Source organism: Camelus ferus, chromosome 34 (assembly GCF_009834535.1).
Source record: "Camelus ferus isolate YT-003-E chromosome 34, BCGSAC_Cfer_1.0, whole genome shotgun sequence".
Lineage (NCBI taxonomy): Eukaryota > Metazoa > Chordata > Mammalia > Artiodactyla > Camelidae > Camelus > Camelus ferus.
Genome location: NC_045729.1, coordinates 1,270,691 through 1,298,651, shown reverse-complemented (window position 1 = coordinate 1,298,651; position 27,961 = coordinate 1,270,691). Strand labels below are relative to the sequence as shown.

The window sequence follows — 27,961 nt, the reverse complement described above, 5'->3', positions numbered from 1 at the left end:
TCACCAGCCTCTAAAACTGAATGGTGGAACATCCCTCTATGTGGTTTTTTTTTTTTTCCTCCTTAACCATTTTGTTATTCACATGTGGGAAAGGGAGGCTGTATTAGAATGAACCCATGTGTGTCAACATGACTTAACTCTTTGCTCCAGGAAATTCTTGCCCAGAAAGATTAGACAGTAAATAAATAACTAACTTCATTGTTTGCTTTAGGGGATTCTTGCAAATCAATTTATCAGGATGAACAGTCTGCTTATCTGGGCAAACAGCTCTCTTATTAGAACAATATATCATTCACCTGGGCAAACAGCTTGACAAGTACACGGACGAATGACATTATGCATTGCAGTCTTGAGAGTGAATCTGCTGTAAATGCTATTTTATTTTACCATCTAACTGGGAGGACAGTATCTTTAATATGTGCGTCTAGCAGGTATTACTGTCTAGCAGGAGTTTGTACATGGGTGAGGTTAACTGTAACAAGATTAATGAAGTCACAGCCAGTAAGTTAATTATAACAAGGTAGGTGAGCAAAATCAACTGTGTCAAACAGTTTACAACTTTACATAAGCAATCCTTTATCTACAATGTACGTTCTAAGAAGTTCAGTTTTCTATAATGAACCTTAAAGTTACAGGTTAAAGCCTTTGTAGTTTGAAATTACCGACCACAGAGGTTCCCTGAGATTACTTACTCAATATTAAGAGCTACTTACTAGTTAAAAAGAGACAGAGCGTGTGCAAATTTAAAGTAGAAATTTGTGCCTGTCTCTTGTGTTCTTTGTTCAATGAGCTCTTAAGCAAGTACCCTGAATTCTTAAATAATCTGCACTGAAGTTATTTTTCTTGAAGTTTCTCCGTAATACCTTCATCACCCATGGGTTCGTGCATTAATTTTAACTAAGGCTGAACTGAAGTATTTTCAAGTTGATGACTTATTTCTTCCTTTCTGCCCACAAGGAAAAGCTTTGTCTCTAGGTTCACAGTTTTACTCAGGAAATCTGGTGCCAGACCTGAGAGCAGCTTGTTGAGGATATGGAATTAGAACTTAGAATGTGCCCCAAGAAGGAGTCCCCTGACATTCACATCTATTGCTTTGACGTGGCCGTTTTGACCTGGAAGCGTCTGATATAAACTGAGAAAGATACTGATTTTCAGTTAAAAGAAGTTGCCAAATAATGTGCAAATCAGACACCTTCGCCTCCCGGCCTGCCCCCCACTGTTAACCAGTGTTGCATTCTCTTTCCCTGACTCCCCTCCTCCTTCCCGGACTCCCACATCTGCCCTGTTGATATTGGATATTACTCACATCAGAGATGTGATGAGGCATAAAATCAAAGGGAAGTGTGAGATGGGCTGGGGGTTAACTAACATCTGGCAGGCCAGCCACACGTGATCAGACATGAGAAGTTCACCAGCCACCGTCCTCATCAAGGGAAGACAGCTGCCGTTCAAAGCACAGCATCTTCTCCTTTCTGAGATTTTACTTACATCTTTTTTTTTTAAACTATGTAAGTGCATTCTCAAATTACTTTTCTTTTAAAATATTGAAATATATTGGATTTACAATGTTGTGTCAGTTTCTGGTATACAGCATAGTGATTCAGTCATATATATATACACACACGTATATATACATATTCTTTTTCATTATAGGCCATTACAAGCTACTGAATATAGTTCCCGTGCTACACAGTAGGACCTTGTTGTTTATTTTATATGTAGCAGTTTGTATCTGCTAATCCCAAACTCCTAATTTATCCCTTATTTATAGAACAGAAACAGTCTCACAGACATAGAAAACAAACTTAAGGTTACCAATGGAGAAAGGGTGGGGAGGATAAATTACTTAAATCTTTGATGTCTGCATCCCAAATTCCACTCTCTTATTTCTCCCTAAAAGTTAAAGACACTGATAGGAGTAGGGCTTGGGGAGGAAATGTTTGGGCCTGTGAAAAAAATTCACATTAGTATTGATTTAAAAAAAAAATTGGGTGGGGTAATTAGGTTTATTTATTGATTAATTGGTTTAATTTTTTTTTAATGGAATGCTGGGGATTGAACCCAGGACCTTGTGCATGCTAAGCACACACTGAGCTACACCCTCTCCCTCATACTAGTATTGATTTGAAGAAAAGAATCTGCTCATGGTTATCGAACTACTACAGTCAGGCCTGAAGGACGAAAGCTTTAATGTTTTCTTATTGACAAAGGAATTTAAGCACTTTACCAAGGAAGTTACACTTAGCAGCCTGAAGATAGCTTTCCTGACAGCCAATTGGTATATATACCTTCAAAGTTAACAGTTATATTTCCTAAGAGATAAGATTAACCTTCTGAAGTCTGGATGTCTCAAGGTAACTTGCGACAAACTAGTTAAGACACTAGTATGATGACAAGATATGGATCAGCCATAAGTAAGACAGGAGAGAGCCTTCATCAGCATGGGTTAGGATTTATAGTCTTCTGTCTTCAACTCCTAGGTGTTGTGACCAGCCTCCACCTGTATCACAAATCTCGGAGTAACAAGCATGCGTTGTATTTTTAAAAATCTTTTATAATGATGATTCTTGGGGAGGGCCAACTCTCCTTGAAGCTCTCACATAACTACTTGTTCTGTTTTGTTTTTGTCTTGAGGGGGTTGAAATTTATTTATTTATCTGTATTGAAGTATAGTCAGTTACATATCAATTTCTGGTGTACAGCATCATGCTTCAGGCACACATATACATACATATATTCATTTTCATATTCTTGTTCATTATAAATTACTACAAGATGTTGAATATAGTTCCCTGTGCTATACAGAAGAAACTTGTCGTTTACCTATTCTATATATAGTAGTTAGTATTCACAGGCTTTTAAATACATTTCTTTGGGGAGGAATGATATGTAAGAGTAATATATAAGTGCTCCAAAAATAGTGAAAAAAAATAGTGAGGAAGGGGGGAAAGTCCTCCATAGGGTCAGGGTTAGGGGTGAATTACTCAGTAATAAAAATACAGCAATTGTGCTCTCTGACAAGGCTGTCTGAATACCCTGACTTGCAGTTGGGTGCTCCTACCTGGGAGTCTGTTTCTCCTCCCCCATCCTTCTCATGCTGGTGGTTGAGAGGTACCTCTAAGCCTACTTATCTCATTATCTCACACTTCCCCTTTAGTTCTTTGTACTGTGCCAAGCTCTGCTTTCCTTAAACTGGCCCCCACTCTCATGGCCTCAGATGATCTGTAAACAAGAATTATTTATGCTCTTCCCTTTTCCTTCAAGGTCTTTGTAAACCTTTCACCCTCAACTGGAAGCTCCTTCCACTTCCTTCTTGCCAGCTCCCTGTCAGTGGTTTCTTTTAAGACCAACATCATAAAATATTTGCAAATGATGTGACTGACAAAGGTTTAATTTCCAGAATATGTAAACAGCTCATACAACTTAATAAGAACAAAACAAACAACCCAATCCAAAAATGGGCAGAAGACCTAAACAAGCAGTTCTCCAAGGAAGACATACAAATGGCCAACAGGCACATGAAAAATGCTCAATATCACTAATTATCAGAGAAAGGCAAGTCAAAACCACAATGAGGTATCACCTCACACCAGTCAGAATGGCCATAATTAAAAATTCCACAAACGATAATTGCTGGAGAGGGTGTGGAGAAAAGGGAACCCTCCTGCACTGTTGGTAGGAATGCAGTTTGGTGCAACCATTATGGAAAACAGTATGGCGATTCCTCAAAAAACTAAAAATAAACTTACCATATGATCCAGCAATCCCACTCCTGGGCATATATCCAGAGGGAACTCTAAGTCAAAAAGATACGTGAACCCCAGTGTTCATAGCAGCACTATATACAATAGCCAAAACATGGAACTAACCTAAATATCTGTTGGCAGAGGACTGGATAAAGAAGTTGTGGTATATTTATACAATGGAATACTACTCAGCCATAAAAAAGAATAAAATGTCATTTGTAGCAACATGAATGGACCTGAAGATCATCATTCTAAGTGAAGTAAGCCAAAATAAGAAGGAAAAATGCCATATGATAGTGCTTGTATGTGGAATCTAAAAAACAGGACACAAACGAACTTATCTACAAAACAGAAACAAACTCACAGACATAGAGAACAAACCTACGGTTACTGGGGGTAAAGAGGGTGGGAAGGGATAAATTGGGAGTTAGAGATTTGTGGATACTAACTACTATATATAAAATACATAAACAACAATTTTATACTGTATAGCACAGGGAACTGTATTCAATATCTTGTAGTAACCTATAAAGAAAAAGAATATGAAGATGAATATATGTATTTACATGTATGACTAAACTATTATGCTGTACACCAGAAATTGACACATTATAAACTGACTACACTTAAATAAAAAAATAATATGTATATGCATATAAAAGAGATACCACAGGAAAATCAATGTGGAAATGAAGATGGCAGGATCCAGTTTGATTCCAGGGTTTGAGAAGTTGTACAGTGCCCAACAGGTGCATACATCCCATTTGTAAGTAATTGCGGTGTTCAAGAATGAAATTAAAATGTTTTTCTTTCAATTTACATGCATTAGTTTTCCAAACAGCTACTATGTCGTTAGGACATAAAGTCAGAATTCAGGCTCCTTTTATACTAAAAAGGGGAGGGGGGTGTGGGTGGTTGTTGCAAACTTCTTGGTGTCAGAATCTTTTCTTCTTCCAACCGTCCACGTGGGTCAGGTCACAGAGTCCGGTCCTGGAGTCCCTGTAAACCTCCAACAAAACAAATGTTATTTTCTATTCTGCAACTTTTTATCTTTCTATGAATGCAAAAGTGTTAATACCCTTAAAGGTCAGAGCCTTGAGAATGGGCTCTCCTGTATATTTCAGACTATAGGCAACGTTCTTTTACAAAAGGTGCAGAGCCAGCAAGACTGAGCACAGGAAACAGAGCACAGGGTTAAAGCCAAAGGCACAGATCTAATATGGAATCAGATTTATTCTTTTCTATTACATAAAGACTTATTGAGTTGCCTGGACTTAGCTATTTCATAAATGGAATTGTTTTGTATTTCTTTTGTCCTGGGGAATGCCATGAAAAAAGTTTTTAGACACCAAGTGTACCTTCAACCAAGAATATTTGAGAACCTCTGTCCCAAATTAGTTAATTCAGAATATTTAGAGGTGAAGCTGGTGTTTCTTTAGGTTTAAGAAACTTCCCAGGTGATTCTAATGGGCCCTTAGGACTCAGAAGCACTGCTAGAGATTTACACATGTGGCTGAAGATAATGCTATTCAGGTGGTTCTGGGGACCACCGCTGGTTTGCAAATTATTTCCTGCAGGTCATCATCAAGATGTGGTTTATATTAATCATATGTTTAGTGAATGATGGTACAATTTCTGTAATCCTTTTTTACCCTTATGTTATATTTGTTTTGGTTAAATTTATTGAAATACAATTTTTTGTCTGTGAAATCTAATAATAAAAAATTGAATAATTGAATTCTGGTGAGGATGTGGAGCAATATGGATTCTCATTCATTGCTAGTGGGAATGCAAAATGGTACAGACACTTTGGAAGACAGTTTGGTGGTGTCCATTGTATAGATATACCACAATTTGTTTATCCAGTCACCTGTTGATGGACATTTCAGTTGTATTCAGTTTTTGACTATTACAAATAATGTTGTGAACGTTTGTGTACAAATCTATGTGGAATGAAATGGCTGGGTCATGTGGTAGATGTGTGCTTACAGTAACTGATTTTTTATTGTATTTTGCAAAATCACTAGTCCACCAAGGGTTAGAAATAAAACTGTTCCTTCACCAAATGTATTCTGAGAAGTGCTAGCCAGGGAAATGTGCATAAGATTTTTCATTGCTACATTGTTTGTAATAACAAAAAACGGGATGCAATCCAGTCATTCATTTTTGGGAGAATGTATTATTAAAATGAGGTATATATTTATTCAGCAGACTGTACAAGTAGAGATAAATGAACCATAGGGACACTAATCAAAATGGATAAATTTTAGGAATTTAAAGTTGAGTTTAAAAAGCAAATTGCAAAAGAATGCCTATGGAATGATTCCATTATATGAATTTCAAAAGCAATATTAAATAATGTATTACTTACAAATACATACATATGTAGTAAACTTTTAAGAAAAGCAAGAAAATGGTAAATACAAAATTCAGGACAGTGCTTGTTTGGGGAGGGGTTGGGGTGCAATGAGGGAGAAAGAACCAAGGAAGGGTAGACACGTTTTTGAGGCTAATGGATCATGATCTATTTCTTAAACTACAGAAATTCATTTTGATATTATTTTTGTGCTTATATTTTGTCATAAATCCTGTCTTGTATATATTCAATATATAACAACAAAATTTAGAAAAATCTCCAAACAGTAGAAAAAGGAGGTTGTTAAGCAGATAGAAGGCAACAGTTATGAACCATCAAGGATAGGGAAAAAAAAATGCAGGCTTTAAGTAAAGATATATTTGAATAGTAGTCTATTAGGTATTATTTGGAAAAATTGGGTCATTAAACCAAGTTAGCATAGAATATTTAGTTAAGTATAGAAAATACGGTATGTTATTTATTAGAATGATGCCGTGTAGCGATGTAATATGGTGATTAAATCAGCTAAGGATATTTGATAGATGCTAAAAAAAAAACCCTACGATTAGTCTCATCAAGTTAAAAATGCATGTTTTTAATTTTTATGATAAATTAAAAATGGTTTACAGAATGCAAGATGAGAATCAAAAATCGGTAATCGAGTATCCTGTGTTTCCCAGATGGATGGAATTTATAATTGGATAGGAGTTAGGTTAAAAGCCAGAAAAAGATGGGAGAAGGTAAAAAAGAGTTCTCACTAAAAGAAGATAAAACTGAATTCTTAGAGCCTATGTCTTGAGAAATTTTTTTTTTTTTTTTTTACATTTTTAGTGGCTTAATAAGAAAAAATGATACATCAGAGTTCCCTTTCTGGTGTTTCAGTGTTTCAGAAATGTGTGGGGAGCTACTCTCCACAGAGAGGGGAACAGCCTGCTGGGTCGTGCACAGGCCCAAGGAAGACTGTTACACACGGAAGCCCCAGCCCGCCAGCACCGCATCCAAGACTTCCAGACGCAGGGGAGAGAGGGTGGGAACGGATATCTGAAAAGCATTTACTATGTCCAAGGCATTTTGCCGTGGATTTTATTTGTACCTCTTATCTGATATCCTCACCTTTAGACCTGGTCTGTTCTTACCTTTAAGGGAGATGTTATCATTCTCATTTTCCACATGAGGTAACAGAGATACAGAAATTCAAAACCTTGACAAAAATGTTACAAGAGGCAGATTTAAACCCCAATACATTTGATTCCCAAAGCACATATTTTTCCTGTAATTAATAGCCAATAATTATTGTGAACTGACTGTATTTGTACCAAGAGCGATTCCAAATGATACATAGATTTTCTCTAACCCTCACAACAACACTCTGAAAGAGACATTATTACCCCCATTTTACAGATGAGAAAACTGAGGCACAGAATGTTCAGTAACTTGCTCAGTGTCATACAATTAGTAAGTGGCAGAGTTGGTCCAGTAAAGGAGCTCACATCTTTAACCTCTTTTGCCTCCTATGAGTACATCTACCTTTGAAGGATCAGGCTTAATTCTCAATATTAGGGGAACCTTATGACTCCTAATAAGGTTTGGGCCACGTAAGTCATAGAAATGGATTTCTCCCAGCTGCGAACTTTTGGGTTGTCTCACCTAAGGTGATGCCTTCTCTTCTCTCTTTTTTTTTATTACCAAATTCTTTTAGCAGTTAATTTTTATTTATTTTTATTGACGTACAGTCAGTTTACAATGTTATATCAATTTCTGGTGTACAGCACAGTGCTTCAGTCATACATGAATATACATATCTTCATTTTCATTTTCATATTCTTTTTCACCATAAGCTACTACAAAATATTGAATATATTTCCCTGTGTTATGCAGTATAATCTTGCTGATCTGTTTTATATATACCAGTCAGTATCTGCAAATCTCGATCTCCCAGTTTACCTCTTCCCAGCCCCTTCCCACTCAGTAACCGTAAGTTTGTTTTCTATGTCTGTGAGTCTGTTTCTGTTTTATATATAAGTTCATTTGATCCCTTGTTTTCTAATTGGGCCATACCTTCTAAGACACTTCGCTGCTGGAACATAGTGGTTTGGGAAATGTTTCTTACCCAGTTCAAAGAAGTTTAGCTAGTTTACCACTTTGTGTGTGCGTGTGTGTGCGTGTGTGTGCATGTGCGCGCGTGCGTGCATCTGTATGCATGCATGTACACTTCATGAGATCCTTTGGGCTCACTGTTTTCCATGGAATAAGAATTAATCCTTCATAGAACTAACAGCTCTATTAAACTCTCAAACTCTGTCCTTTAATGTGGACTTTCCTTAAGACTTAACTTAAAACATGGTAATTAAATATCGTTTAAACCATTTGCTGGGATTATAATATATTCTTTTTACTCCAAAAGTATTTGAAATAGATTAAAATGAAAGAAACCAATACCGTGGGATAAATACAATAAAAACTCAAAACGGCATAGAGTAAACAGGAGATAGCTGTACCAGAAACTTAAGGTATTTCAGTGAATTGCTGCAGAGCATTTAATGTGGAATTAAATACTGTGGCAGCCGAGGAAACAGAGAAATATTATTGGTCAAATAATTTTTATTATATGTTCAAAGAAGGTAATATAGTTCATTGGGGGAGGGTGGCTTCCAGTGACAGGCCAGTTGACAACCGTCTCCTTCCCCTGCGTTAAATCATGTGTAAACGTTCCCGGAGCCCTCAGGTCTTAGTGCTGAGGCTGCAACTTTAAGGAACCACCACTGAGAAGTCTTCAGAGAGGCACCCTGGCTACGCTGTAGTTTTTGCTTAGCAAAGCTTCAGTTTAGCTTTGCTCCTCTGGGGGAAGGTCAGGTTCTGGCTCAACCCTCCTTTATTCGGGTGTCTGCTCAAAGGTCCCTCCCTTCTCTGACTGTCCCCTCTAAAGGAGGCTCCCTCTCTCAGCACCTGCCTTATTGTCTATCCCTGCTCTGTCCACCATGGTAGCCACTAGCCAATTGTGACAATTAACACTCATTACATTACATAGATTAAAAATTTAATTCTTTGGTCATACTAGCCACGTTTCAAGAGCTCATTAGCCAAACGGGGACAGAGGTTACCACGCTGGACGACACAGATACATGTCATTGCTGTTTTATGCTCTGACCCTGGGTTTCATTTTCTTTTTAGGACTTTTCCAACATGGTGCCACATACTTACTGATTTATTTGTGTTCCACAGGAGTGTTTGCTCCCAATGGCAGAGAGATTTTTTCCTACAGTACTGCTGCTCCTTAGAGCCTAAAGCAGTGCCTGTTACAGTTCTCTGTAAATACTTACTGAGTGAATGAACAAACAAATGAATACATTTTAGTATTTCTGATAAAAAATATTTTGTCTAATGTCCTTGAGTGACCTAGGATATGGCTCTGCCACAGTTTTTAAGATGAAAGAATGAAAATTCTATAACCAAGGACACATATTTTAAAGATAATACGGCATTATTAAATACACTAGCCAAACTTGGATTTGTTTTGTCTTCCATATTATGAAGAATAATAAGTATGAAAATTCCTTACATACTTAGCTTAACAGTTAACATAAAGTCTGGAACACGAAGGTGAAAAATACCAATTTTCTTTGAGTTAAGAAGTCATGTGATGGGGGAGGGGGGTGGGAGGGATAAACTGGGAGTTTGAGATTTGCAGATACTGACTGGTATACAAAAAATAGATAAACAAGTTTATACTGCGTAGCACAGGGAACTATATTCAATATCTTGTAGTAGCTTATGGCAAAAAAGAATATGAAAACGAATATATGTATATTCATGTCTGACTGAAGCACTGTGCTGTACACCAGAAATTGACACAACATTGTAAACTGCCTATACCTCAATTTAAAAAAAGAGTCACGTGAGTAGAATGAGAAAGCAAGGTACTTACACAGCTAATTGGGCTTCCCCTGGCATGTAATTGAAAGCGGCCGTGATCCATTGTAATGGAATATATTAAAGGTGATATTGTGTAATTATAGCTACACATGATGAGAAATCATAATAAAATGGTATAGAAATGTCATTGTACCTCAATTAATTTCAAATAAAAATTACCCGTGAAATGATTGCAGTGTCTAAAAGGAATCTGCTATCTGAACAAAATATAACTGGAAGCATGGCTGCCCCAGGTGTGCCTATAAATAGACATCGAAGCTAATTTGTGATTTCTGCCAAGCATGAGGCTTCAATAGCCTTGAAAAAGAGAGTTTCTCTTCTCTTGGGTCCAGCTTTGTGAGGGGAGATCTGGAACAGTGATGGAGGATGGTGGTACCTGGCAGAGCCAGACAGGCCTGGTAAGCCAACAGTTAGCCAAATTCATGCCCAGTTCCAGCTACTGACCATTAGGGATTAGGTAAAGTGGGGTTGTTTTCTCCTTCACCAGCCCTTGTAAGATGCAGGTATTTTCTGAGTAGCATTAGTTCTCAGCAGATTTGCGAGTGTAGATCATGGGGCATCTGTAACCTGTGCTGCATTGGTATTATTTTTCTATTTCAAGGGATAAAAATGGTAAATGTCCTTGGATAAACTTGCAAACTTCCATTGGTTTCCAAACCAGGTCCAATGAAGGAAAAAAATGATGACTAACTTTGTAGGCCCCTATATGTTCAGTTAAGGTTTCTAAGCTGCAATAAATATGAGTTCAATTTCAATACTTGACTCTTTTGAAGATCTATTCTGTGTATATGTAGGAAATGTTTTATTTCCTTTGGTGCTGGATCTAGAGTACAATTCTTAAACTTTACATCAAGGGTAGAAAGATAAATTCACGTGCTGTTAAGGCCTTAGGGGTTGTTTTAGCCACCAAGAGAGCACTGCCTATGCGCTGAGAATAAGATGAGAACCCTAGATTGCCTAAGTCTATCTCAGGCAGAGTAAGGAAAATGGCGCCATGGAAGCTTTCTGTTACATTGACGTGGGGAAGTAGTTGTGAAGAAAAAGCTAGCTGAGGTGCTTGACACACAGTTGATGCTAATTTAAAATTTTCTTAATACTTTACGGTGTATTGCCAAAATACCAATTTCCAGAATTAATTACTCTGGTTGGATCTTTTCTTATCGACCCCTTTCAGCGTGGTTATGCTGTTCACTCGTAGTACAGCCAGGTGCATTTGTTACTGTTTGTGTTCCATTTCGGTCCCTGGACACACGGAGGCTGATTTTAATTATTACTTATTTGAGAAGTATGTGGAACTGCTGTAGTGCTGAGTCAGAACGGTATGAAAAGGCTTACTTAGAAAAGTGTGACTCCCATGAAGTGTGATCCCTCGTATCGTATTTCGTTCCCTCACCCATTTCATTTCCGCCTCATCCTCACTCACCCCCTGTAGCTTCCCAATTTCATTAATTTCTGAGTAATTCTTCTGTATTTCTTTTTTGGGGGGTGGGGTGTAATTAGGTTTATTTATTTGTTAATGGGGGTCCTGAGGACTGAACCCAGGACCTCCCACATGTTAAGCACACACTCTACCACTGAGCTATCCCTCCCCCTGTATTTCTTTTTGCACAAATGTTTTCTTATACAGTGAATGCACTGCAGTGTCTTTTTGTGGTACCAGGCAGTTCAAATGCTGTTTGGTGATTTTATCTCTTAAGGATACTGTTCATATTGGTATTTTCTTACCACTAAAGTATTAGAGAGCTAGTGAAACTATTATTTTCTTTCTTGAAAATTATTTTGAGGACTTTTTCCTAGAATGCAAATAAGAACATGAATTTTGATGGGCTCATTAGCACTGAACCGGCTATTCCTTAATAGGATTTGTCTCAAAATGGTAACATAAAACAAGCAGCTATATTTTTCAAGTTTTCTTTTAATGCATTATATATATATTTTAGCAAAATCTTTTAAAATTCTCTTTCCCCTTATTAACTGAATTTGAAGTATTTCGTGTCCGTGAGAGCTGCTAGCCTGTTACATGAACCATGTGTTTTTTGCTTCTGCAAGTTTTGCCGAATAGCTTTCCTTACAAACAAAGCAAAACAAATCATGTTCCCAAGTCCGTTCGGTCGTGCTGCGATGCGTTTCATTGTGCGCTCTTTTTTTCTTTCCAAATCCTGTGCAGGCGTTTGGCCAGTCCTTCTCCATCCACCGTAAGGTTGCTGAGGATGGCGAGACTCGGGAGGAGACGCTTCTGCAGGAGTCCGCGTCGAAGGAGGCTTACTATCTGGGGAAGATCTTGGAGATGCAGAACGAGCTGAAACAGAGCCGGGCTGTGGTCACTAACGTGCAGGCAGAAAATGAGAGGCTCACGGCCGTCGTGCAGGACCTGAAGGAGGTAAACCGACAGCACACAGGTGCCCTGGGAGAGAGCTGTGGGAGAGAGAAGTGAGAGAGAGTGCTTCCCGAGAGAGAGGAGTGAAACCTTTTCTCTGGTCAGACAAGGTGCACGCAGTATCCACGCCAGCAGGCTTCCTGCTTTTTTAAGTGACACGACAGGTTATTCTGCGAGAAGCTCTTTCTTTTATCGTTTGCTAAGAATGTAAAGTCTGTATTTATTGAGTACTTGGGAATGGGCCTTGCCATTTCTGCAGGGATGTTTCAGAAATACGGTGCCCTGGGCACTTCCTCCCGTTTACCTGTTTCAGTGCAGCGAGGAGAGGGATGGCTGGCCGCGGTGCTCTGTGTCCGCACTAATTCACAGTGACGGTGGTTTTAGCTCAGGAGTCTCCTCACTGGGGAGTGAGACCCTGGGGGAGTGTTCTGAGGGGGTCTTAGAGTCTGGTGATGTGCAACCATGAACTATTTTTCTGGCTGTAAAGAAGCAGCAAATTGTAGCTCCTTATGAATCAGGTCCAGTCCCCGGACCTCCACTGCACTCGCTCTTTGCCCTCAGCTTCTCAGGCAGGTGCGTCACCTGCCGGGTCGTTTCAGGGTGGCGGAGTCATTCTGTCCTGGGGGAGGGGATGATGTTGGGGACAGAAATAGCCGAAAGCAGCGTCATCCCCTGAACCCTTTTAAGAGCGTTTTTGAAAGCTTCATATTAAATATAAACTCCATTTTTTTGATAGAAAAGATGTAGAAGAGGGACAGATGGCCTTTAATCCCTACACACTCATCTCTCAGAGGTTGACAAATGCCAGGTCCACTAAGAAGTGGGCTCCTTAATTGAGCATTTTAATAATAGAAAAAGGTAGGGTGAAAAATTTGTTCCATATTGTGAAATGTAACCAAAGGAGTCCACCTGGTACCTTTCTCTGGAAATTCATGATGTATTATAAATAACATTTTGTTATTATGAGATATAAGTCATTTATTGGAATTTAATCCATAATTTACATTCACATGTGTCCATATTGCAATGAACTAAATGAAGAGTGACAGTAAGATTTCTTCTTTACCTGGCTTGCTGTTTTTGGACACGCCCCAAATCTAGCAATATGACTTCTGGAGACAGAGAAAGGGGAATTCAGTGTTGGTACCAAGGAAAGCATGAGAGTTTTCAGGATGCCCTGCCTCACTACCCTCCACTGCAAATGAATGTTAAAAACAATTGCTCTCCAGTTCTTCGTTTGTTGCATCCATCTGTGCCAGGTTTCCACCATCACTTGCTTATCCTTTGGAGTACCGGACCCTTCTCCTCCTAAGGGACTGCCATTTACCCTTCCAACCCCAGGCTTCCCTGTGAGACAGGCATCCACTGCCACGGTGGACCCAAGGTCACGGAATCCACCATCCTGGGTTAAGCCCAGAACACCCACAGGGGGCGACCTCAGCAGCCCCGAGCAGCAGGTTCACCTGGCGAATCCAGAGAGAGGCTGCGACATGGGCAACCTGAGGGTGACTGGCACCCATGTGCAGGTGGTTTATGGAGAATAATCAAGCAGCCTTGATTGCCAGTTGGATGGATCCTCTAAAAGCTGCACATCCCCACTATGTGCAGCGGCTGCAGTTGGGGAAAGAATGGCAAATTTTGAGGGAAAAGCATCCGCAGATGTTTTTCTGTTGAGGAAGGACAGTGGAGACTGATGGAGCCATGCTTGAGTGCAGTTTCCAATAAATAGATGTGTGACAAGTTGGTTAGTAAGAAGGATGTGGAGGGGAGGGTATAGCTCAGTGGTAGAGTGCCTGCTTAGCATGTACCAAGTCCTGGGTTCAATCCCCAGTACCTTTGTTACTGAGTCCAAACTTGTTCTGCTCGCCGGCATGACAGGCCAATAAATTGGGAGACAAGGTGTTGGGGCAAGAAATAGCGACTTTATTCAGAAAGCCAGCAGATGGAGACAATGGCAGACTAATGTCTTGGAGAACCAGTCATAATACGGGCTCCTTTTACACAAAAAAACGGGAGGAGGTGTGGTTGGTTGTTGCAAACTTCTTGGTGTAGGAATCCTTTATCCTTGCAGCCGTCCACGTGGGCTAGCTCCTGGTGCTCCTGCAAAACCTCCAAGGAAACAAAGGTTATTCTCTATTCTGCAACTTTGTTACCTTCACGTGAGAGCAGAGCGAGCAAGACTAAGCCTGGAAGACAGGGCACAGTGGTTAAAGCCAAAGGGACAGATCTAATAAAGCGTCGGATTTGTTCTTTTCTAGCATACCTCCATTAAAAATAAATAAATAAACCTAGTTACCTCCCCCGTAACAACAACAACAAAAAAGAATGAGGATGTAGCTTAGGAATGAACCGAGGAAGCTTTGAGAAGCCTTGTCCCGGACCTGGGCATGGGAGCGCCATAAAGCGCACAATTTGGAGAGTTGCCGAGTGGCCACTCGGTTACAGTCCTTTGATTCCTATGCATTTTCAATCGTTGATTTGCAGTAAGAGACTAACGTGCTCCATTCAAATTTATGTATTTTTAAATCTGAAATAAATTAAGGCAATTTAGCCTGCGAGTTTATTCATTCAAATTTGTCAGAAACTAAGAGGAAACTAAAAACAACCCAGGTGGTTGGTTTCTTGGTCTTCGCTGTCGGCCAGCAACGGATGTGTGGATGTTCTTTGTGATGAGCTGAAAGGTGGTGGTACTAACTACACCGCAGAGCCCTGCTGTTTTTCATCCAGGCTTCATGTTTTAATGTCCCTAATAAAAGTGTAACTAGCGTATAGAGCAGAGTACATTTGTAAAAGGAGAAGAGGAATCAATTCTACTCCTTGGTATATTGATACAGACTTCTGATGGCTGGTGTCAAGTTGAAATCTCAGATTTTTTCTAAATTGTAGGATCAAATTTATTTACTTTTTGTACTCTGGGTACTGACTGATGCAAAGTGATCAAAAGAGATCATGAAACAAAAAAATCATGACTCGATAAGCGATGAGAAATAGACAGGGATAACCAATGCAAAATGTAGTGAATCATCTGCTTGACAATGTTGTGTGAATTTAATAATTTAATTAATGGAATCATTTAAAATTTATTGAAAGGACTCATCTCTTATTTCAGTACGCTGATTGGTACTGGCAAATGTGCCTGTCTGTATATGTGCTGTGTGTGTTATGGAAACTTTACATGTATGTTTGTGCACGTGTGTGTGTGTGCATGTAATTCCATGGTCAGATTCTTTTCCATATATGGTATATATAGGATAGTACAGTGGGAAAATCAGAAACATTTCTGAATTAGGTATTAGAAAATCAACATTCTAGACTCAGCTCTGCTAAAAGTTTTAGAATTATATTCATCATATATGGGTTAAAGATTATTTTAGTATATAGTAAATAAATGAACAGACTATTATCATTAATAGTTTTCTGCATCCTCTATAAATATTATTGAAGATATTATTTATTATGTATATCCACATTCTTAGGTTAAAGAAACTTAAGGTAAATGCCTTTTTGACTTTATTACTTTGAAAATTCTTTCTGTTGAGATATGAATCAGGTGGTAGGAATCACAGTATGTTTTCATTATTGCTTTTGGTTCTTCAAACTTCAGTTAAATTTTTAACTTCAATTAAAAATTTTTAAAAAAGAATTTCAGAAACAAACCAAAAAACTCATTATAGATTTCATATTTTATTTAAAAAGTGTGTCTGCTTTTTAAAAATGTGTTATTTTTTTTATTCAGGTATAGTTAGTTTACAATGTTGTGTCAATTTCTGGTGTACAGCACAAGCTTCAGTCATACATGAATAGACATATATTTATTTTCATATTCTTTTTCACCATGAGCTACTACAAGATATCGAATATAGTTCCCTGTTCTGTACAGTATAAACTTGTTTATCTACTTTATATATACCTGTCAGTATCTGTAAATCTCGAACTCCCAGTTTATCCCTTCCCACCCCCTGCCCCACTGGTAACCATAAGTTTGTTTTTTATGTCTGTGAGTCTATTTCTGTTTTATAAATAAGTTTGTCTGTCTTTTTTTTTAGATTCCACATATAAGTGATATCATGTGGTATTTTTCTTTCTCTTTCTAGCTTACTTCACTTAGAATGACACTCTCCAGGGCCATCCCTGTTGCTACAAATGGCATTATTTTATTCTTTTTTATGGCTGAGTAGTATTCCATTGTATAAATATATTACAACTTCTTTATCCGGTCCTCTGTTGATGGACATTTAGGCTGTTTCCATGTCTTGGCTACTGTAAATAGTGCTGCTGTGAACATTAGGGTGCAGGTGTCTCTTTGAATTAAGGTAAAACATGCTACTATTAACTGTCCTTACCCCTGTTGGAAATTTTTGAAAATATGAACTGTCAGATGTAGGGTTTGAGTTTCTCATCTTAGGGTTTTCATCTTTCTGGGATTTTGCACTTTGCAGTCACACCTTCATTCATTCAACAAGGCACCTCAGTGCTCGCTATGAGCCAGATGCCTGGGTGCTTGGGAAGCGTCAGTGAACAAAAATTCAACGTGTGGTTGATTTCAGTGTTAGAACAGCTCAATGTGTTTAGAAACCGTTTCCTTCTCCTCTTTAGTATCTGTGGAAATAGAGAGTGAGCTGTGCTTCAGACAATATATGTTATAAATTGAGTATCTGTGTCCCTTCAGCGTATGTTGAAACCTGACACCCCATGTGATGGTGTCTGGAGGTGGGGACTTTGGGGGTTGATTAGGTTGACAGTGGAGCCCTCATGAATGAGACCCAACGACAGACACCCCAGAGAGCTCCCTCACCCCTTCCACTAGGTGAGAACACAGCGAGAAGGTGGCGTCTGTGACCCGGGAAGTGGGCCTTCAAACCTGACACTGAATCTGCCCGTGCCTCCCGGTGTCCAGGGCTGTGAGAGCTAAATGCCTGTGAAGCTACCCAGCCTCTGGTGTTATTGTTTGAGCAGCTCAAACGGACTAAGAAAACATTTTGGACAGTAGGGACATTATGCTGTATGCCAGAAATGGACACATTGTAACTGACTATACTTCAATTAAATAAATACATAAATTAAAAAAAATTAAACAGTAAATTACACTCATCTTTGTCTCTCACTAAAACCACAGATAGGTGACACCTGCTGGACTAAAGCAAAACACCAGATGAGAAGCCCTGGACCTCAACCACTAGCACACGTTCACTTTTATTTAAGAGGAGCCCTTCAGCCACGCTTTAAAAATGGAGTTGCTTCTACTGTATAATTAGGAGGTCTGGTAATAGTGTGGAATTGGAAATCAGGAAATCTGAGTTCAGGTCCTAACTCGAGCATTTTATTATTTGTGTTTGATTAAGCATCTTATTTTCCGTATAAATGTTATAGTAGCACCTGTCCTACTCCTCGTGATTTTTGTGAGGATAAAATAAGATATTTTTCATGAAAGTGCTTTATGAGAAATTGAGGACTATGTTAGTGTTATTTATTGTTTCAAAGTTTGGTGATTGGACTTCACATAGCCAGACAGAAACAAAAAATTTAGGAAGATGTATTGGAGTAAACCGAGTCGCCGCAGCACCTTCTGATAGTAGCAAGAAGGAATGGTTGGCATCCGGACGTCAAAAGAAGAGACAGCACATATTTAAAAGCCAGCAGGTTGAAAGAGGAGATCCGTCTGGATGTTCTTACTATCAGTGTAAATAGCCTTCTGTACCTGGCTGGTTCTCCAAAGGGTCGCTGCATTATTTTTCAGTGAGACACTGAATGTGCTTACGATGACCCGAGTCATGGGGAGAGGTTGATTATTTAATTACGGCATTCAGTAATAACGAAGCTTTTCCTGCAGTCTCTGAGTTTCTGGTTGAATGCTTGGCCTTTGAGAGCTGTGTGTACACGTAGCTGCATGAAACTGACACTCCAACTGAATGCTGATTTTTCCTGTTCTTTAAAGGCACGGCGTGGCTATACCTGGAAAGTTGTCTGTTTCCCCGGCATGTCCCAGTTTCTCTCCTGCTCGTTGTACTTACTGGGAATGGACCTCACACCTCCCTGGAATGTTGCAGAGTGCCAAACAGGGAAGAATCACCAGTCTCTTTAATTGGTTTAAATAACTAACAATAATGTCATAGCTAACATTTATGAGAGCTTATCACGTGCCAAGCACGATACTCAGCATTTTATGTTCATTATCTTATATAATTCTCTCGAACTTACAAGGCATGTGCTGTTTCTATCCCCACTTTCCGGGTGAGGCAAAGAGAGGCTTACAACAGCCCAGCAGGCAGTCAAGCTGGTGTTCTAAGCCAGGCGATCTGAATCCAGAGTCCCTTCTTTTAACCATGTTAGTGCCTGCTTACTGGTTTATTGATTCTGTTAGAGAGGGCTGTATTTCTTTTTGTTGAAAAGTTCTTTCTGACACTTGCTGAGCTGTAGTGAACAAACATCCCTATTAACATGATCAAGGAATTTGAAAGCAAAGTTTAGCAATATACTGACAGTTCGCCTTTGAATGACTGATCTGATTGTGCCTTTGGGAAAAATAAGTTACATTCATGGATTTGTTTGTAGTATTAGTTTAAAATTATAGGCTCTCAGAATTTTTTTAAATGTGTGTGTATAGTTCAATGAATTTTAACAAATACATAGATTCATGTAACCACATACTCCTTTGTAGTCACATCCTTCCCCACCCCAATCTCCGATAACCAGTCATCTGTTTCTATCACTACAGCTTTGTCTTTTATTATTTTATTTTATTTTGGGGGGGGGGTCAGGGAGGAGGTAATTAGGTTTATTCATTTTTCAGAGGAGGTCCTGGGGATTGAACCCAAGAACTCGTGCATGCAAAGCATGCGCTCTACCACTGAGCTGTACCCTCCCCCGCTATCGTTTTGTCTTTTAAGGAACATCATGTAAATGGAACTATACAGTGTGTAACCTTTTGGGAGCAAGTCCTTTCCCTCAGCGTAATGCCTGTGAGACTCGTCTAAGTTGTTGCATGTCAGTAGTTCCTTCCTTTTTATTGCCAAATACCACTGTGTGGATACATGACTTTTTTTTTTTTTAGTTGATTCACCTATTGGAGAACATTTGGGTTATTTTGAGTTTGGGCACTTGCAAGTAGGGCTGCTGTATACATTCATGTGCATTTATGTTCTTAGGTGAACACAAGTGTTTATTTCTCTAGGGTAGACACTTGGGAGCAGTGGAGCTGGTGGATGCAGATGCTGGTACACTGGCAGGTGTGAGTGGGGAGAGCCTTCGCGAGTCCTGTTCAGGTTGCTCCAGTTTTCCCTCTGAAGCAGGAAGCAAGGCCAGCGGCCGAGAGGGCAGATGGCGCGGTGCTGGGGATTTGAGGAGGGGGCGTGGTGAGATAAGCACTGAGAAGAGTGAGGCACTAAGGCAGGAAGCAGGAGGAGAAGGTCTCTCAAGAGGAGGAATCCCAGGAATGGAGATCATCACCTTTGTGCACACTGAGAAGGCCAGGAATTAAGACCAGGCCTTCTGGAGATATTGACAATGAACCAGGAGCTAAAGTCTTAAGAGAAATGAGCGGGGCTGAGTCGGTGTTGAGAAGTGACAGTAACAGTGCTCAGGAGTGGGTAGCATGGTGTCTGTGTCTACCCTGCTGCTGCAGCCTCGTTCCGGGGAAGTCACTTTTAATTTTTTTTTTTTTAATGTACATACATTAGCTTAAAAAAAAAATCTCGTAATGACATGAGATTTAAAGCAGAGGGGTTTTAAGGATGGGGAAGGAGGGAGTGGTGAATGTTCTGAAAGCAGCCTTTTGGGCACCTGTCCCACAGGCCACTACTGGAGAGAGTTGCAAGGGAAACAGTGTCCCCAAGGGAGAGTCAGGTTTCCATTCATCAAACAGTGCATTATACGCATCTGTAAAATCATTATGCCTTCCATGGTCCCATATGCTCACAGAGTCGGTGACTACAGGTTAGAATGCATGCCTTGTTATAAGGAGCATATATGTTTAATTTCTCTTTTTAAGGATTGGGAAATACTTTTTCCCCCCATGATTTGGAAAGTTAGGTTATTGTATTTGTCAGTGAGAAATAATCCGGCAGCTTCTGAATAGTTTTCAAAATCCTAGCAGTCGATCTTCAGTCGAAAATACCTTTATCCTTTTGGGGGTTATTTTAGGGGTGCACTAGGCATCCCATAATACCAAACACTTAGGGGAAGACTTCAGAAACGAAAGCATCTTCCCTTTCGTGGCCATTGCTGAAACGCCAGTGGCCAAAATGAAGTTCTGTCCCTTTGTGACTTCTGACCGATGCAAGAACCGTAAAAGGCATTTCAGTGCACCTTCCCACATTCGCAGGAAGATTATGTCTTCCAAAGAGCTGAGACAGTACAATGTTCAATCCATGCCCATCGGAAAGGATGATGAAGTTCAGGTTGAATGAGGGCACTACGAGGGGCAGCAGGTCGGCAAAGTGGTCCAGGTTCACAGGAAGAAATGTGCCGTCTACGTTGCACAAGTGCAGCGGGGAGGGCTCATGGCACGACTGTCCATGTGGCCATTCACCCCAGCAAGGCGCTTATCACTAGACTAAAACGGGGTGAAGACCACAAAAAGATCCTCGAATGTAAAGCCAAATCTCACCAAGTAGGAAAGGAAAAGGGCAAATATAAGGAAGAAACAATTGAGAAGATGCAGGAATAATCTTGTATACAACTTTCATTAAGAACTGTTACAGTGATTTTTTAAAAAGCATATGGTAATGTTTCCAACATCCAGATGTAGGACAGCATTTGGACACAGCTTCAAAATAGTACCACTTTCATTTGTGACTCTTCTTTCTGCGTGAGACAATGAGAGGGGGCATAAGCTTCTGGCCTGATGTGGCAATTGCAGCAACTTCCTGTGTAATAGCCAGTCATTAAGCCAGTGCCAAATGGAGAATTAAATGGGAAATTGCAGAGAAGTTCAAGCTAAAGTTAGAAATGGCCAGAGAGCATTGCCTGGGGCAGGATACAGAAATGGCAACTCTGTAGCTGACATAGGTTAAAAAATAAAAATCTGTTTCTTTTTTTTTTTTTTAATTGAAGTATAGTCAGTTACAATGTGTCAGTTTCTGGTGTACAGCAAAAAAATCTGTTTTTTAAAATATTCTTGGCATAGTTTCTTTACTTTTTTTTAAAAAAGGTGATTGTTTTATCAGTTACCATTCATCCTATAAAAATAATAAGCAGCAAAGGCACCCACTTTTTAAAATGTAGAGCCAGTGTGGTGTATACTTGGCACATATACATATATGTGTATATGGATTATAAATTTGGATTTTATATGTATGGATGTCTTTCCTTTCCTTTCCTCCCTCCCTTTCTCCTTCCCTTCCTTCTTTCCCCCTCCTACCTGACCTCCCTCCCTTCTCTTTCTTGTCTTGTGAATTAGGGTCAAATACCAGCTTTCTACCTCTTGGAACATAGGAATAAAGACTGTGTATAATCCATTTGGTCCACATTGATTCTTGGACTAAAAATAGCTTGATTCAGTTTCCAACTTCTTCTCCCACCCCAAGCTCAGATTTTGCTCCCTGTGCAGACTGGGTAGAAGAGGGGGAGTAATGAATAATCAGCCGTTCAGCTGGAATGCTTAGTGGGCAATTTTAATCTTTTTTTTTTTTTTTTTTTTTGCATCTTGACCTCTATTTCCAAAGAACATCCTGGTTGGCAGATCTAGCCTGATTAAGATTCTGTTCAGGCATTTAATTCTCCTAAGGGAATTGATAGCTTAATCTCACAATCAAGGCTACCCGAATCTACTCAGAACTTAATTCCTTGAAGGTTATAGGAAATTTATACTTGGGCAAGGCAGGAAGAGCAAACTAATGAGTGAGCTTAGCGATGTAATGAATTTTTTTATATATATATATCTTGAATTACACTTTTTAATGCTTAATCAACAAAGATATTTTAAAAATAAATATTATAGAGTGAATTATATTAGATGCATTAATAGACCTGAACTTTACCTTTTAGTTTGAATTCAAATAGAATGTGTCCCATAAGAAAGGCTGTCCATTGGTTATCTACTTATTGGCTTCCTCATTGTCTTGCGTGTTCACTTATATTAAAAGTACTTAGATTGAGAAATAGTTTTCTGATAGAGTTCTGGCTTCACTAAAACAATTTTTCAGAAAGGCAGAATTATAATTAAACATTTCTTCTGAGGTTCTCGCACTATACAAAAACCTTACTGTCTGTATTACATTAAAAAAAAAACCTAAAATACTACAATGTATTTTTTAATGAGCTTTGGCACACAATTTTAAACATGCACATTAATAGATCGACAATATTTATGGGCCAGATTATTCCCATGTTTTGTTGTGGCTTACAGGAGAGAGTGTCTGTCTAAAAATGAGTTCAAGATTTGGCTACATGTGCAAGGAAGTGGCCAGCAGGTGTTTTCTGGATGGCAAATTCAGTTGTTAGAATGATAACAGGATAACAACATCGATCTTGTCCCAGCAACTAATGATAATGAAACTGGGTCTTGAGAGGAATAAAAACCTTGCATCATTATTTGAATCAATCTTTCATTGGCAGTGCTTGCCAAGGGAGTGTTGTTTCACGACCTTTTTTTTCATTACCAACTCCTTAACAAGTGATTTATGCATTTGTTTTCCTAATTGCCACAAAATGAAATACTGAGGAATAAGATTTTGTAGAGTAGTGGTGAGCTTGGGAGGATCATAAACCATTGTAATATCTAAGTTTTTGTGTTTTTTTTTTTTTTTTTGCTTCCCTAAGGATTAATTTTCACCCCTGTATTAATTCTCTGTGGTTAGCTGGAACAAAATACTTCAAATTTGGTGGCTTAAAACACAGGCTATTCCCTTACAGTGCTGAAGGCCAGAAGCCTGCAGTTGACTGGGCTGAAATCAAGGTGTTGGCAGGGCTGTACTGCCTCGGAGGTGTGAAGGAACGCCCGTTTCCTCTTCCAGTCTGCCCTCCTTGCATTCATTGGCTCATGGCCCCTTCCTCCACGTTTCAAAGCCAGCAACATAGCGTCTTGTTTCAGTGTCATATTCCTTTCTTGTTTTTTGTCAGATTTTTCTCTGTCTGCCTCTGATAAGGACACTGTGATGAGGGTCTACCTGGATAATCCAGGAAAATCTCTCCATCTCAACATCCTTAACTCAATCACATCTGCAAAATCTCTGCTGCTGTATAAGGTACCACACTCACAGGCTCTGGGGATTAGGACCTGGACATCCTTGGCGGCCATTGTTCAGCCTCCCACAGGGGTAATACCACCCCCTATTGGAAATGCATGTTCTACATATTGAGAAAGAGAAAAAAAATAGAAGAAGATATATATAAATATGTAACTTTGGCTTGTAATCAATTCTTTATTCTATATCTTTAATTATATGTTTAAAATTAATGAGACTCAGGAGCCCTAGAGTTGGTGATGCTCATCTTATTTCAATGTACTAACCTATCCATTTATTTTGCATCACCCTTTTGGCTGGAGCCAGTTAGCAGAGAAGGGCAATGCGTCACTCCAAGGTCAGACAGTGTCATTACCTATCTCTTATTGTTAAGCGGGAAATCCACCATTAAGCTTCCGATTGAGAGAAATATTATTGAGTTGGCAAATGCTTTCAGTGTGTATGTGCAGAGAGTTGTAGGTAACCGCATTTTTTCAGACTGTGGCAAAGAGAAATGAAAATTCTGTGCTGTATTTTAATTTGCTGCAGAGTTTCTCCTCCAGGATCGACCATTCTGTTGAGCACCCCCAAGTCAGACAGTGCTGGAAATGCCAGCGTGTGGAAGGCAGTGTCTGCCTCTCTCAGACTGTTCAGAGGGCTAAAATGAATACATAATTAATTCTAGTAGTGGAAGTCACTTCTCTCCCCCTGGGCTGCTGTTTAGGATCGCTGCCTGAATGAAAGCAGAAACCTACCTGACATCCTCTAAGCCTGACTTACATCCTCTGGGGACCATGCAGCGGATACCACTGGGCTCTCCAGCCTGCGTGTGTATTACTAATTAAAGACACGCTGCCAGGGTCTTCTTTATTTATTGCATGGCTAGCTTAGATGGCGTGGAAATTGATCAGTTCTCTATTAACAATCCATGAGCTGCACTCCCATCTGAAATGAGCAGAGGCTGAACAATACATTTAACACAATGATTGAGGTTGAATTCAACAAGAATCCTGATGAAGTCCAACTAGATTCTTAGTGCTCTGCTCCAGCGGCTTTTGGAGATAGACTTTTTTCCCTGACACACTTCACCAAATCATGGGCTTAAAAACAGTTGTATTTGCCCTCATTCTTGGGCAAATAGGACCTAGGCATCCTAATTTTGTTTTTAAACAAGATTGCCACAGAATGTTACTAAAAGCCTATGTTTATGTTTGATAAAGCAGTGCACAAAAGAAAAGTTGTATTCAGTAAAATTCCTTACAAGTTAATTACTTAAAACTTTGCAAATAACTGAAGTTAGATGCTTTGGATTTTGTTTTTAGAGCTAAGTGCAGATTTTGCAAGGGCATTCATCTCCATGTCGGCCAGGGTTTAATACTGGTTCTACAAATATTAGCTGAGTAGCCTTAGGCAAATGATTATCCTTTCGGGGCCTCAATATTGTTATCTATTAAATGGGAATAAAAATAATACCTGCCTCGAGGAGGTGTTGTGAATCCTCACATGTGTGCTTGGCATGGCTACTGGCATATGGCAGGCAGTGGGGCCAGAGTTAGCTTTTGCATTATTTCAGTGCTGTTTGCATATATTTTTAGAATGCACTTAGGATTATTTCTCAGGAATAGCATTCCAGAAGTAGAATTACTGGATCAAATGATACAAGGTTTTCTTTTCTTTTTTTTTTTTTTAAGGTCATGCATGTAGCTTTATTGCTTTTCTAGAGGATTAAAGCAGTGTATGCTCTCATTCATAATGGAAGAGAGTTCCCATTTCACTGAGCCCTGGCAAGCATTAAGCTTCGTAACTCTGTCAGGTTGCTTATTTGATAGCTAAAGAGTGGCATTTCAGTGTTAATTTATGAGGTCATTGACGATAGGGACATGGTTTATCGTCTTCATCACTACATCCTAGACCAGAGCTTGGCATATACTAGACATCCAGAAAAAAGAACAAATCAGTGACGAGAAATTAACTACTTTCATTAATTTGTGGAATAATAAATATGTACATTCATTAATTAAGGAGTAATTGCTACACCTTCATTTTTTGCACGTTTGTTAGGTTTCAGCGTCTCTATTATTTATGTGTGGTTCAAGAAATTATTGACTTCTTAATCATTTGCTCTGAGTATTCGCCCCAGTTTATTTGCCTTTAGATTTTATTTTATTTTTGACACATTGAATTTTTGGCAGTTCTGTTTTTAAATCTGCTGCGTGTTTCCTTTGAGATTCCTTTTAGTAGTTTTAAGGGTAGAATGTTTTTTCTTCCTTCTTCTCCCCTTTACCTGTCTCAAAACTATAAAACTATAATGCTCATTTATATCAGTTTTTATGGTTTAATTTTTACTCTTAACGCTTTAGTTTATGTGAGATTCAGCTTGGTGTGAGGAACAATGTGAGAATTTAAATTTAAAATGTTCCCCTAAATGGCTAAATGTCCCAACACCATTTACATCATGATGCTTCTCTTTTTATAAGAATATTAAATTCTATTCTTTGTATTCAAGCATCATAAATAGCTTAAACTGAGAGAACTGGGGTAGATTACAGTCTCAAAAAAACCACCCCAGAATATTTTTATAATGTTAGCAAAAGAAATGAAAAGAATTAATTGTTAGTAAAGTTATTTTCAATTCAAGGGATGAAAAATAGGCCATATTTAATACATTATTACTGTTTCCCAGAATATACAACATTTATGATTTGACATAGATCTTTTAGACATGATTTATAAGCTTTTAGAATTTGCATATAAGCCCTGGGTTAAGGATTTACATTTATGATGAATCTCAATATTTTTACTTTGAGTATCAGAAAAATACAAGAGTGTAATCCAATTTAATTTTATTTCCCCCAGCCTGATTGGTCAGCAGTCGGATTTGATTAGTTTTCTGTAACCTAAATATTCAGTAGCCTAAGGGTTTCTTACCAGGTTTCTGAATAAATAAAGCATGTTTTCGGTCTGAGTGAATTTCTTCATAATTTCTCTTTAATTAAAATTGATTCCTTTTAAAAGACATTTGTATTTTCTTTTCTAGAAGTACTCCAACACTATTCAGTCTTCACTGTGTTGTGTTTTGCTATCCTGTCTTGTCCTATTTCTGGTGTATTTTGTCTTATTTCTGTCCTATTCTGTTATTTTCTCTACCTACTCTTATGCCAGAGATTCCCTTTGTGATGATTGTATAATAATATGTTAAAGTTTACTGTTACTATTTTTCTCTTTTTCTTATGTTTCAATTACTTTGGTGGCCCTTTAATTTTTGGTTCATGTTTAAATGGTCTGATCTAGTTTTTAGATTATCAATACGCCTGTATGCTTGATCGATAGCACAATTTGGAAGATGAGCTCAGGCTCCCTTTTTTTCTCCTGTGCTGACTTAATATTTCTTCCAGGAGCAACTTTAAAAATTCATTAGTTCAGTTGTCTACAAGGTAAGAAGAGTCATCCTTCATCAACTGTCCCAAAATTAAAATAATTGATTTCATGTACATTCTCTAAAATAAAATATGGAAACCAGTGATGTTCACAACCAGACACTGCAAAAATCAATACTAAGTTTCTTTTGTATTTGAAATCGAGAGCTAATAACAGCTGCTTATAGGATTTTCCAACCTAATCTTTTTTCTGCTAATAGGTGCTCAGTCTGACAGAGCTCCTAAGGACCATTTCACCCTGTCTCTCTTTGCCGTCCCCCTTTATGCAAATAAGATGACCCTTACATCCAATCAAATCATCACAACAGGCTTTTCATCATTTTTAATGGAACGTCGGTTTCTTGCACCTGCTTGCCTGGTACCCAAAGCCTTGCATCTCCCTTCAATCTGCAGCACAGAATGTTCATCAGAGGGAGTTACCTTCAAGTGCCTACTTGTTATTCTAGACCTGTCAAAAACTCAGCTGACAGATACGCAAGGGTCATAGCCCAGGTGACACACAATCTGCCAAATCCCCCATTTTTTCTTAAGTTTTAGCCTTCTCTTGACACAGAGTATTAGAAAACTGTATACTCTTATCAGCAATATGATGTGATGTTTAAAAATAGGGACTAAGAAGTCAGATAAGAGTTGAGTTCAAATTCAGGCCCCACCACTTACTTTCAGTGGAATCTTGTCTAAATCACATCATCTTTCTAAACTTTGACATAATTGACATATATTCGGTTTACAGTATGTAAATTTCTGGTTTACAGCATGGTGATTCAGTTATACATATATATGTATCCTTTATCATATTTTTCGTTATAGGCTATTACATGGTATTGAATATAGTCCCCTGTGCTCTACAGTAGGACTTTGTTGTTTATCTATTTTATATATAGTAGTTAGTATCTGCAAATCTCGAACTCTCAATTTATCCCTTCACCCCACATTTAACCCCCGGTAAC

The 27,961-nt window shown here is 38.8% G+C and overlaps 1 protein-coding gene and 1 pseudogene across 8 annotated transcripts in view; both read left to right on the top strand.

Annotated features, from left to right (window-relative positions):
• The window catches only part of BICD1 (BICD cargo adaptor 1), a 172,536-nt gene that overhangs the window by 69,973 nt on the left and 74,602 nt on the right, over window positions 1-27,961 (top strand). For all 8 annotated transcript variants that reach the window (XM_032472996.1, XM_032472999.1, XM_032472998.1 and 5 more), the window contains exon 2: window positions 12,203-12,415. In XM_032472996.1, the coding sequence (XP_032328887.1) occupies window positions 12,203-12,415 (213 nt within the window). The remainder of the gene's footprint in view (window positions 1-12,202; window positions 12,416-27,961) is intronic.
• Window positions 668-21,114, top strand: LOC102506698 (annotated as a pseudogene).